Below are 12720 nucleotides of genomic sequence, written 5' to 3'. Positions count from 1 at the left end.
ATTCAAAATCAAAGAACAAGTTTCTAAGAAGCCTTTAATTATGTAACCTATGAATCATGGGTAGGGGTGAGAAGACCCTTTATTTAAGCATTAAGTATATAAAAGTTTGTGTGATAAAGAAAGCAGCACAATATGGCACAATGTCATGAACTGTGTATTTGTCCCAAATTTATCATTTACAGACTATGTGTCTTCACACATAATGAAATGTGGTTTTTACAAAAATTTATTATTCTACAATATCTAATACAGAACCTCAAATATTTTCATGTTTTAGTATGTTCATTCATACTATTATTCATAATATTATTCAAGATAATATAGGAGTCATTAACACTTTATAGTTGATAAAGCACTAATACCTACAGATATATTTTGCTTCCCAAAAAAAGAAAAAAAATCCTTTTTGTTATGAAATCTATCTATGACCTTAGCTGGAAACGTAGCAGATTAAGGCTGCAAAAGCTAAGAATTTAGGCACAAGAACTTTCACACCAAGCACAGACAAGGAATATACATCTGAGCTACCTCTAGTACATTTAAAAAATAAAATACAAGTGCCCAGACCCCACCCCAAATGATCCCAAATGTCAATTTCCTAGGTGCTATTTAAGTCTGATGTTTTCAAAAGTTCTGAAACCCAGTGTGCACTTCCAGTTAAGATCTACTGGTTTAGAATATTTAAAAAAAATAATAAAATCACATTACCAATAGTTCTCTAAACTACCCATGTTACTAATGATAGTCAGTTTTTTTTCCCATAACGTCAACATTTGCTCCATTTTTTGAAAACTTCTTGCCTGCACTTCATTAAGAGAAAGCAGACAACCTTGAGATAAGCATGCTGCAGTGGTTCTTAACAAAGGGTCCAAAACTGGGGTGGGGTGGGGAGGCAGGACACAAAAGAGGGTGGCTGGATCTGAACACTTGAAATTGAAAATAAAAGCTTTCAAATGTATTGAGAGATTACAACCCTTAAATAGAATTCGTGCCTCATATCGAATTTACCGAGTATCATAATTCCTCCAGGTGGTAAAGATACCTCGAGACAAGTGCTGGGCATAGAAGCCACAGGGCATGAATCTGCAAAGAAGTAAAAAGCTAACCTTTTCAAACAATATGGCTTCTCTCTCACTTAACCAACTTTACATTTCCCTGTATGGCCCTGGAAGATGACTGGTTAGGCAGAGACGGGTAAGATTCCTCAAGGGAGGAACAACCTAAAACAGGCACAGTCGCAGGGGGGCCATCAGGTGAGAAATCGGGGAACAACAGTGGTGAAACTTAGAACCTTACCCCCCCTGTGTTGAGAGAAAGCTTCTACATCCGTGGATGTTTTATTGCCCTTGTCTAGCTCGGATTAGCACATAGTCTACAGGCACACACCTGATCATCTACAATTGCTCTCTTACAACACTAAACTATGTTTTCTAACTTTATCTCGCATCTACCTACCACTTCAGCATTTTATTAAAAATAAAAATAATAATAATAATAAAGGGAGAAATGTGGGATCCACATATAAATCAAGTATAAAAATCAAACGAATATTCATATTTGACCTGATTGCTTATAGTTTATAATGCGTGATCAAAACTGAAAGTTTCTGTGATGACTGCCCTTGCACTGTTCACCATGTAAGAACTTATTCACTATGTAAGAATTCGTTCACCATGTAAGAACTTGTTCGTTATGCTTCAGAAGATTGGAGACTGACGAGAATTAGGCTTGAGATGGATTAATGATTGTTCATTGAGCATTGACCCCCCTATACAGAATTTTATTGTTGTTAACAACCATTTGATCAATAAATATGAGAGATGCCCTCTCAAAAAAATAAAACATAAAATAAAATAAAATGTATTGAGAGGACGAACTACAGGTTTTATCTAATCCTCAGAGGGGTAAGTGCTTCAGATGGTTAGCAGAACTAAGGCTTTAGAAGACATAATTAATTCAGTATACATCAGTCAACTTATGTCACTTAATTACCTGATATCATGGTGAACTTCCTTTTCATATTTTTCTTCTCTGCGCTTTTTATGACAGCAGAAGACGATAAAACCAATGAGTACTAGAGCAAGTAAAGTTCCTATAATAGCTCCTGCGATTGTTCCAGCTCTATTAGAAGCTAGAATAAGATATTAATAAGAAAATAAGTAATAGTAAAAAAAAAAAATCTGGTCATATTTAAGATAAGGAAACAAACACACTGATTGATTTCATTGCGTTTATTAACTGTAAGAGACAAATTAATTAGCTTTTTTTGGTCAAGGGTTAAACTCACTAAAAGAACTTTCTTCTGAACTGCACATTCTATTTCAAGCATAAAAATGATAACACTAAATGAAAAGATTTTAATATTTACAACTATACTGGTTGGCATATAAGAATGTTCTAAATAGCTGTGCTTAACAATGGCTAAATATGGTACAAGAGTTAATTTGACACTTATTTTCCAAATGTTGCTAAAATAATAGAAGTTTTAATTAATAAAATATAGTATTTTTCCCCTTTCCATGACTCAGAAAAGTTAATAACCAAGCCACACAGTGCTTTACTCAAAGTTAGTATCCCCTTGCTCTCAATAATACACATTTATTGATTGAACCAGAGGAAGCTGTGTAAAGATTATGGAAACAGAAAGAAAATACTTACGAGGCACAACATCCAGGCGTAGTAGGCACTGATCAGAACCCACTCTGTTTGTGACTGTACAGCTATATGTCCCAGAGTATTCAGTAGTGGCATTTTTTACAGATATAACAGGTGAAGTCATTTCTATGGGAAGAAAGGGGGTCGGAGGGTGGGGCAAAAGCAAAACCCTTTTTACAGTACTGAACTGCTGAGTTTTTAGTAAAGCCAAACCCTACTAAGTTTGACAATGCAGGTAAAAGCAAGACATACTGAAGCTGGGTGCAAACAAACTGCCAGGGAGAAACATGTATGTCTCCAGAATACAAACCATGCCTCCAGTTCACTTGTACCAAGAAGAAAGTAACCATCACTGCCTAAGCCAGGCACAGGGAGTCTCAGCTAAAGCAGACCCAAACTAATTGAAAGAAATATTCCATCCCACAAAGGCTCTTCACTGCAGCAGGATTTGCAAAACCTATTTCATTGCCCAGATGGAAGTAGCATACAAAGAAAGTCAGAAGGGGTCATATAGTATGGTCTCTTAGCTTGAAAAGAAAAACAAAAGTGGAGAGAAATCCTACTGCAGACCAGTGTGGGCAGGGTGGAACATGACAATCAGTTTGAATAACAGGTCAATTGTAAGAACACATGAGTGATCAGACTGAACAATTTGTAGCTTTTTAGATAAAGTTACACAGGTGTTTTTTGAGGTTATGTTTTACTGACATACCATGGGTAAATTTCAAACTAAATCTAGGCAAAACACTCAAGATCCAACTCTTGTTATAATTAGCCAATGTTCAATTTAGTATCATGAACATTTTCCATCACTATTATCATCAATTAAAAAATATGTGCCAAAGAAACCAATTATAATATCCTAAATGGCGAAATCAAAAAAGCCTCGTCATTCACACGACACCAAGTTGTCATTACAAGACAGTGAATAATTCCCAAAGAATCCTAACTGTTCTGTATAGAAAAGGTATTTGTGAATTAAAAATATATACATACATACACACACACACACACACACCTTACCAGATTTCAGTCTAAATCAACACACATGGTACAAATTATATAATCTGCAGTACCTGCTAACCATGAGGTGGGCAGTTTCTGTGAGTTGGACAATTTTTGCCATTCATATCGTAAAGGAAGTGAACCTTCTTTTGGTTCACATTTCAGTTTAAAGTCATTTCCAATTTCTTCTGATCCGTCAACGTAACATCTTGTACCTGAAGGCTTAACTGAGAAAAAAAAATAAAACTTTATGAGAATGGAATTCATATGCATAATTACTTAAACACCCAGCACACTGCATAATCACAGACTCATTAAGGCATCCTGGGTTCAGAGTTGACAAGACTGAAGACTAGAACTGGTTGCCAACTTCTGTCTACTCAGTTTTACCCAGAATCAAACAGGCCACAGCCACCGCATAAAGACATCTGGCAGCATCTCGGGTATGGCTCTGTGCCCTCTCATGCCAATGGGCACGCCTGAAAAAAAGGGTGATGGGGACGGCCACTTCAGACTCAAGAAGCTTCCTCCTTCCGCTCCTTGCCTGATCTGCTCTGGGCTTGGCATGTAGTCCTCTGGGGCATGTGCCCTGTCACATCCTTCCGGAGGGTCTGACCTCTCACCAATATTATAAGTGGGCTTATAATAAACAATGCTGATAACAGGGACACTTTCACTTGCTGCAGCAAAGACCAATTAACATTCATTCCATATTTACATTTACCCAAAACCATCCTGAGAGCAGTGTTATGAAAAGGTAAATCTGAGGTGATTATTCCAGGTCTCTGTGGGTAACTTGTTTAGAGCATCTGCTAACCCTATTACTTGCATCCCACCCCCACAATGGATTACTACTGTGGCATTTCATACTCTTCTGCTGAACTTTATTAAGGCATACCATATATATATAATAAAATTAACTCACTTTGTGGTGGGGGGGTGTTGATGACGTCTAGCCAATGTATATATACATATACCCACAGAACACCACTCCAACCCTCTCCCAATCAAGTTGCTTTGTGCTGGGTGCAGTCAATCTCATGCCACAATCCTGGCCCCAGGCAGTCACTGGTCAGATTTCTACCTCTGTAGACTAGTTCTGCTTCTTCTAGAGTCATATAAATGGAATAACACAGTATGTACTTTTGTCTTGCTTCTTTTATTCATTTTAAGGCTTCTGAGATTGATCCTCATGGTTGTATATATCAGTAGTCTATTCTTTTATTGCCGAGTTGTATTCCATTGCCTGATTATAATATAAATTTGCTTATTCACTCACCTACTGGTGAACACTGTTTCCAGTTTTTTGAAGCTACTGTTAAAGCCTAATTAGCTAAACTGGCCAGGACAAGCGTGTAGTCTATCAAAATCAGTTGCCTGACCAGGAAAGGAAGGCCCTAGGAGGAGCTGGGGAATGCCCGGGGCAAGGGAGGAGAGGATAAGGAGGAGAGAGACTCATAAAGATTCTGAGGAGAATCTCAGAGAGGTAGAGATCAGTTATGAATAGGATGCTATAGGATTTTGAGTGGGGCCATTTAGCAACCAAATATCCCCATAAAGGATAAGCAGTGCAAAGTGGGGCAGCCTGGGGAGTCAGCTGTGGCTTCTAGCTTATTGCTACTCCACAAGCTTGGGAGAAACATTCCCTCTCAACTCTGTAGGTGGCTTTATGTACATCTGTCTTCTCAGCCTGATACATAGCAGGATTGCTTTTTTCTTTTTCAGTCTGAGCTGATTTTCATTCTTTTAGTCCTGGAAGGACTTTTATTCCTTTCACTATTATGAATAAATGTAAATGGGTTCAGTGATTGGCACTATTATGAACAACACTGAACACTCAAGCAAATATTGTTTTCCTTTTTCTTGTTAACTGCTGGGTCTTTTATGGTATGTGTATGTTTGTAAGAAATTGTCAAACTGTTTTCCAAAGTTGGCCAATAAGATCCGTCATATCGAACAGGTCCAGTAGAACATCTTTAACTAAAGTTGCCAATTACAATCTTACTTAATATGACTGTATTTCTCCTCTTCATCCATTACTACTTGTATTTTTAAGTAAGAGTCAATGATGCACGTAACTGCATTTTTTATTTCTCTAAGCAAATCTGTTTTTTAGATTGATCAAGTGCCCAGGAGATTACATCAACTGGGCTTTTAAATCAGTTTTGCAAATTAGTTTATCCTGCAAGACTTGAATGAATTAAGCCTTGTTCTCCATTTTTTCAGACTATCAATAAACCCTGTATTACATAAACCAGCAGTGAAATATGAAAGCACTGCTTTGTACATCAAACATCTATTGGTCATACAGTATTCTAACACTCTCATTATCTCTACTGAAAATATCCCTTTCCCATATAGCAAACATATCCAATAATGAATGGGCAGTTACTTAGAGCAGCTGCTGAGGAAATTCAAGGCCCCACCAAATTTGAGATCTCAACATACCCCATCCACAACAGAATAAGATTTTTGCAGACACTGGTTTCTGAGTATTTGGAGTGGCCCATCTGCTTTCTACTGGAAGGAGAAAGCACCAATCCTAACCATTACGCCATGGGAAGGATTTACTCATAATCCATGGCACTTTGCTCGACCAAAAGAAGGAAGGATAAAACCACAAAAGGTTCACAGGTATAAAGTCTTGTTCTCTGGTGTTTCTTTAGCCTGGGGCTCCAGGATACCTGGCCATTGCCCTCAAACACTTGCGTCCATGATTATTATCACAGCCAATAGTTGTTCTCAGTTAAAGACATATGACCATCAACTTGTACTTGGCTAGTGTCCCACCTGTACATGTATTGCATCATCATCCCTCTATGCTAGCAGCCTACCTCCGTCCATAGAAAACATACTATAAACCCCTATATGGGAAAGGATATACTTTCATCATCATGTTATCCATCCAGGAATGCTATTTTTGCTTGGTTCAAAGTTCCCCAACTTCAGGTGAAATCCATGCCTAGTAGCTAAAAATCAATGGGCAAAAGTTTGAGAAACAAGATATCTGAATAACCTCAAAGTGGCTCCCCCAAGACATTTTTTAATCAGAAGGAAAAATAGTAATTTTATAGTGAAGAAACCATCAGATAACACTTAACCCAGGTGATCATGATTAACATCATATGCCCCTTGACATGACTAGAGGAGACCAAGATGTAAATGAAGTATGGATCTTGGACTTGATATTAGCACAAAACTAAAATTTGAATTAGGTCTATACTTTAGTTAATAGTATTATCCCAACATTAATTTCTTGGTTTTGATAACTGTACTATAATTTTGTAAAATGCTAACAGTAGGAGCAGTTAATTCAAGAACTCTCCAGTATTTTAGCAACCCTTCTATAAAGCTAAAAATAAAATCATTTCAAAATAAAATGTGGAAAATAAAAAAGCTCTGCTCTGTACCAATGGCTTGAAAATCCAAGTCCCCAGAGCCAGTGTTGACTGAGGCACCACACAAAATGCTGCCACCAAGTTCTGGTGGTGTGAGTGCAGTCTGAGTGTACTGAGTATGTCCAGGAAACCACTGACTGTGCATGCTCTACTCTTCAGAACCACTGAGTCTGTTTCTATCAAAAGGTGTCAATAATAGGCCTTTTCTGAGCTCCTGGGCAAGGTGCTGGTGATACTGGCCACCACATTAGCCCTCTATCAACTCCAGTTGTTTACATCACCTGCTTTCAGTTTCTTTACTGAGTTGCACCCATATGCACTTTTAATGTATCTGAAAGGCAGGGCAGATTCTGGCAATGGGGCACACTATAGTAGCATGTTACCCCTCACACTCAAGCAATTAACAGTCATCTTACAGTGCACAGTGCTCATTACTCTATGAATACCTTGGTGGCCTCACCTTTAGATTTCCCACAAATGAATCAAGGTGTTAGGCAGAGAGTCTAACAGTGAAATAGATGAGAGCTCCACTGGACCACAGTCTGGGGTCCCTAGTGGGCACTTCATTTTATTTTTCCTCTGGATTATCCAGGCAGAATTTTCACGTAAAGCTAACAGGTAAACTTTACTTTCTTCACTTTCAACCCTCAGTTTCAAGGGAAAATTCTGGTGGTTTCTCCCAGAAGCTGTCATAACTCAGATACCAGAGAGCTGCGAGAAATTCTCCTCAGCTCTGAAGCAGCTCTGCGGGATCAGAGTATGTTATCCCCATCTCATGTCAGCAATAATTTCCCCTGTCTTGTCTTACCCGCGCTTAGCCCCCTTTCCCCTCTGGTGTGAATTCCCGGCTTGTTTAGCTATGCTGGTCCTCCACAGAGCTAACAAAACGAGTTACTGTCCCAATGCTTCTCACCTACACATCTTGAGGAACTAGATGTTGGGTTATGAGGTTTCATGGAAAAGGGACATTCCTCTTACCTGGCAGTCATGGCTGCTACCAGGAGTGTGCTTAGCCACATTATGTGCTGATGCTATTGTGCAACTCGGTTCCTTCTTAGGTAAGTCTCGCTGCCTTGTGCTGTAATGATCCTTCAGTAGGGACCTGAAAATTCAATCCAGTACCTGGTCCTATGCACCACCCCCATGCTTGTCCACACTGCTTCTAGGAATATGTGCCAATTCCATTCTTCCCAGTGTACCTGCCCCATTCAGGAATTTCACAACAAACAATTGCGATAACCAGGTATTGTCTGGTTGGTACATCATGAACCAGTTAAAATTCCATATGTATCTTTATGTTTCCTGGAGAGCAGTGTTAGAAGAAGAATCATAGATTTATAATCTCAGGTATGCCTGGGTCTTGGAAAAGAGTTCATACTAGTTATTAAACTTTTACCTGCTTTCACATTATAAAAAGGAAAGGTAATTCTGTGTTTATTGAATGCAGACACAAAAGCTAGAATCCCCAACATTGCCATACTCCTTTCCCAGGCTCTCTGTTCATGTTCTGTTGCTTTCATACCTTGGGAACACTCTGAACTAGTGCCCTTTAGAATGGAATGCATTTTCCCAGGACTCCCATATGCACCTACTCAACAATGCTGCCTGTGGAAGATTACCTTCCCAACCAAGACAACCCCTGAAGTTGCCCAGGGGGTGCACAAAAATCCACATTTCTATTGTTAGTCTCTACCTGCCTTGATACTCATTCTTTACAAAAGAGTGATGTTTAGACAACACATTTTACTTCTCCATCCTCCTAAGCAGTTTTCTAAAACAAAGGAAGAATGAGTTAAAAGCTGGTGTGGGAGACAACTGTCTTGAGTAGTTATTTCCAGAGGTATGCTAAGCACATCTACAAATGTGAATTTCCTATGAAGAGTGGGTCCCCAAGTATCCTCCAGAACAGAAAACCTTAGATCACAAAACGGGAATTTCCACTAATAAAACAGAGCTAGGCAGTTGTATTTTTCTCCATGGGAGCCATTGTACTCTTGTGTAAAGTCTACCACAGTAAGACTTCAGAGGTATATTTATGAACAATAATTTTCCAGAGTTCCTCAATCTGAAGGGGTTAGCTGTACATGTGCATGACCACAGAATCTAGGGGGTAATAAACTCTGCAGTCTTTGACAGTTCACAAAGCAGTTAGCACGTTATCTCCTGAACTGTCACAGAGAGGCAACAAGACATCCTAATGAACATCTCTGTCTCATCCTCTCCCTTTAATGAAAAATAGTGTTCCTTAGGGAGGTTAAGTGATTATCTGGCATTTAATGGCTTTATCCCAATTCAATATTCCTTCCACCATATTCCATGTTCTCTATTCTAAATACTTCAGTTATTCATCACAGAAATCTCATTTATTCTTTACGTAACATAGTTGGAAGAGCTTAAAAGTTCCCGTAACAAACAATTTTGAACTGAATGACATCAGGTATTTAATGATAATTAAATCTTATGTTTCAAAAAGGCAGGCTGACCTGCAGGAGATGAAGAGGTTCTATTTAATTCTTGGCAAATCTGAGGACAATGCAAAAAACCTTGAATCTCTTAACTCTTGCCTCAGGGTTCTTCTCCCATATCACAAAACTCCTTTACTTACCTTCAAACTATTTCATGAATCTCACACAGAAGCTGATCACTTCTTATTTTTGTATTAAAAAAAGTATGCTGGCTTCATGCTTTATGTTATCAGAACATCAGAACTACTTCAAATGTTTAAAATTAGTACTCTAAAAAACTAAACATTGCCTTACATAAATGCTGCCACTACACTACTATGACTACTCACCTGATTAACAAGAAACATTAATACAAATAACTTACCAAGAACTGTCAACTGAATCTTCTTATTTCCAACACCAGGAGCTTTCTTCACTTTGCACTGATAGGTGCCAATATCTGACAACTGTAAATTTGTTACATTTATTGAGGCATCGCCAGATTTCAGATCAGTACTTGTAAAATGTACTCGTCCTTTCAGATCTGGATAGTAGTCGTCATAAATTTTGTCTCCAGAATATAAAATAATCTAAAAGAAAACCAAAATATGAGGGAAAAAAACAAGCAAATCCTGCCTCATTCAAGGAGCTCTGGATACACCATGGTACTGTGGGGCCCCAAAGAGCCAGAACACAGTATGATGAGGAAACCTACAATTATTCAAACCTCACATTAAGAAAACAGAAAGTGATCAGTAAGATCCCTGTGTATGGTTACACACTCTCATTTTAAATGGGGAAACCAAGACCCAACATGATTAAATAATATAGTCCTATTTTGGAGAATGCTTTAGTGAGACTGGACAAGAACACAGAGTTGTGAATTCCTATACACTTTATTATCTATCTGCCTCAGAGGCAGCAGTATGCCCATCAAATGTATATACTCAGGTACATAGTGCCACTAGCATTTCCCAGAAAAAGGCTTATGATAACTTACCTGTGGAATTTAATGAAAAAGACATTTTTTTTTTTGGTCTTAATACTAAGAGGCAATTGAGTGTTCTTGGTTCTAATGTAGACAAAAATCATAAAATAAACTTCTTAAGATACATGTGTCCAGGTTAACAAAATCTTCCAATTAATCTGTGAATGACAGCAAAGGCCCTTCCTAATCCCATTGAGTTTTCTAAGCCACAGTTACAGGGATCAGTAGAAATAACTATAAAGACTAAATTTACAGGGAAAATAAATTCTGTGTTAAACTTGACTTGAAAGAGAATTGTAGCAGCCATTTCTAACTATCACTAAAATTAATTTAAGACACTAAACTTTTTGGCATTTGCTAATAAAATCTTCATTTTGGTCATCTAAGACCCATGGGCCAAAGAGCAGGGGCTCCAAACTGAGATAACAGTCAGAAATATAACCTGCAAGTAGTTTTTTTAAAAATCTGAGATGTGAATTATTGACAGCACAATCCCAGTGTCTGTAGAAATTTAAGGATAAGGACTTGCGTGTTTTTCTGTATTTTCATATCCCCTGCCATGCTGATGACCCCCATTACTAATCCATAAAAGATTTTTTATTTATATATTAAATTTAATATATAAAATTTTATTTATATATTATATATATTAATATAAATTATTTATTTATATCCTCCATCTAGGATACACACAAAACCAACTTGCTAAGAAAATCAAAGCAGCAGTTGAAGTGTCCACAGCTGCCTTACCCTGTAAACACAAACCTGTTACTTTATTTCCTGCATCTTCCTGCCACACCCACTTGTCAATAGCAACACAGAGAACTCCTCAAATGTGGCTTCCATATCTTCCTTTGCAGTTAACTATCGACTCCCTTTTTTGTGCAGAGCCATGAAGTTCAATCTATTCTACTTTCCATCTCTCATTTTGCTACATACTTCAGCAGTTTTTTAAGGAGGGCCTGACATATAAGGTGTCTCCACTGTTATTCTGTAAACCATCTTAGTGCTTTCCCATAAAAACAGTGCTATAAACAGGAGTTAATGAGGAACTAACATTTACTGAAAATTTTAATTGTTTCAAAACCTATAAGGATGGTGACATTGTCCACATTTAACCTTCATTTTGAGGAAAGCAGCGGCTCTCACAGATAAATTTTTTGCAAAGTCACACAGATGGAACACCAACATCTGACTTGGAAAATTACACTGACTTTATCCACATTTCCAAATGACTTTTAAACTTACAAAACATTTATGCATATAGTATTTCAGTGAATTCTCATCACAACCCCAAGAGGTAGGTGTATTTGTTCCCGTCTTACACATGAGGAACTGGAGACTTATCAAACATGGGAGGCAGTATGCGACAGTGAGAAGGGTAATGAAGTGTGGGTCACAGTGTGTCGGGGAGACCAGGGTTCAAATCCCAACTGTGTCTGTTCCCAGCTCTGTGACCCTGCACATATTCCTTCAAATCTCTGGGCCTCCATCTCCTCTTCTTGTGTACAATAATTCTCACTTTAGGGTGTTAAGGCTTACACAGATCTATATAACTAAAGGATAGAAAACACTGCCCAGCACATAGCAAGTGCAAAGTCCATGGTAACTGCTTGCTGACTAAAATAAATCACATAATAAATAAGGATGGAAATTTTCCAGCCTAGTCCCCTACCAGCTAGCTGCCTTCTAGCTTAAATATATTAAAATAGGGCTCAGCTAATACATAATGCATTTTACATAGTAACATGTAGCTGAAATTCTATAAGCATCCTCTTCCGCATCAATCTCTCTACGTTCTATCTTCAATTTGGTTCAATTTTACTGTTTTAGGGTAGAGGCTAGGTTTTTACCCGAAAATGGACACTTAAACCCAGTTCCTAGTTCTACATGTGTCTTACAGGTTCTGTAGGCAGCGAGGCTGTGCCTCCCACTCAGCACAAAGAATTCTGGGTCGTCCTCCATGAATGGACACACAAGGCTCCAGGGCATAGCTATGATGCTTAGTCTCTAGATGCACCTGGTCATAGGACTTCACTTAAGAGTCTGCAGGTAGAAGCATTTAAGACCTGTGCTCTCCATTCATTCATTCGTCTGCACCATGGGAGCAGAAACCTGGGCTCAAAAGGGAGATGGCCACTGCAGGACAAGAGTGTGAGGGTGTGCAGGACCTCAGGAAGGAGTCTGTGCTCAGAGTTCTGGTACTGCTATGGAAAGAGGAAAGGAGAAC

The 12720-nt window shown here is 38.4% G+C and overlaps 1 protein-coding gene across 4 annotated transcripts in view; it reads right to left on the bottom strand.

The window, feature by feature from the left end:
* Window positions 1-12720, bottom strand: part of CXADR (CXADR Ig-like cell adhesion molecule) — a 59188-nt gene that overhangs the window by 19411 nt on the left and 27057 nt on the right. For all 4 annotated transcript variants that reach the window (XM_073231838.1, XM_017642212.3, XM_017642206.3 and 1 more), the window contains exons 3-6: window positions 9888-10092; window positions 3732-3887; window positions 2659-2781; window positions 1993-2131 (exon numbers count right to left, since the gene is read on the bottom strand). In XM_073231838.1, coding sequence (XP_073087939.1) covers window positions 1993-2131; window positions 2659-2781; window positions 3732-3887; window positions 9888-10092 — 623 coding nt within the window. The remainder of the gene's footprint in view (window positions 1-1992; window positions 2132-2658; window positions 2782-3731; window positions 3888-9887; window positions 10093-12720) is intronic.

This window comes from Manis javanica, chromosome 3 (genome assembly GCF_040802235.1).
Source record: "Manis javanica isolate MJ-LG chromosome 3, MJ_LKY, whole genome shotgun sequence".
NCBI lineage: Eukaryota > Metazoa > Chordata > Mammalia > Pholidota > Manidae > Manis > Manis javanica.
This window is presented reverse-complemented; position numbering and strand designations above follow the sequence as displayed.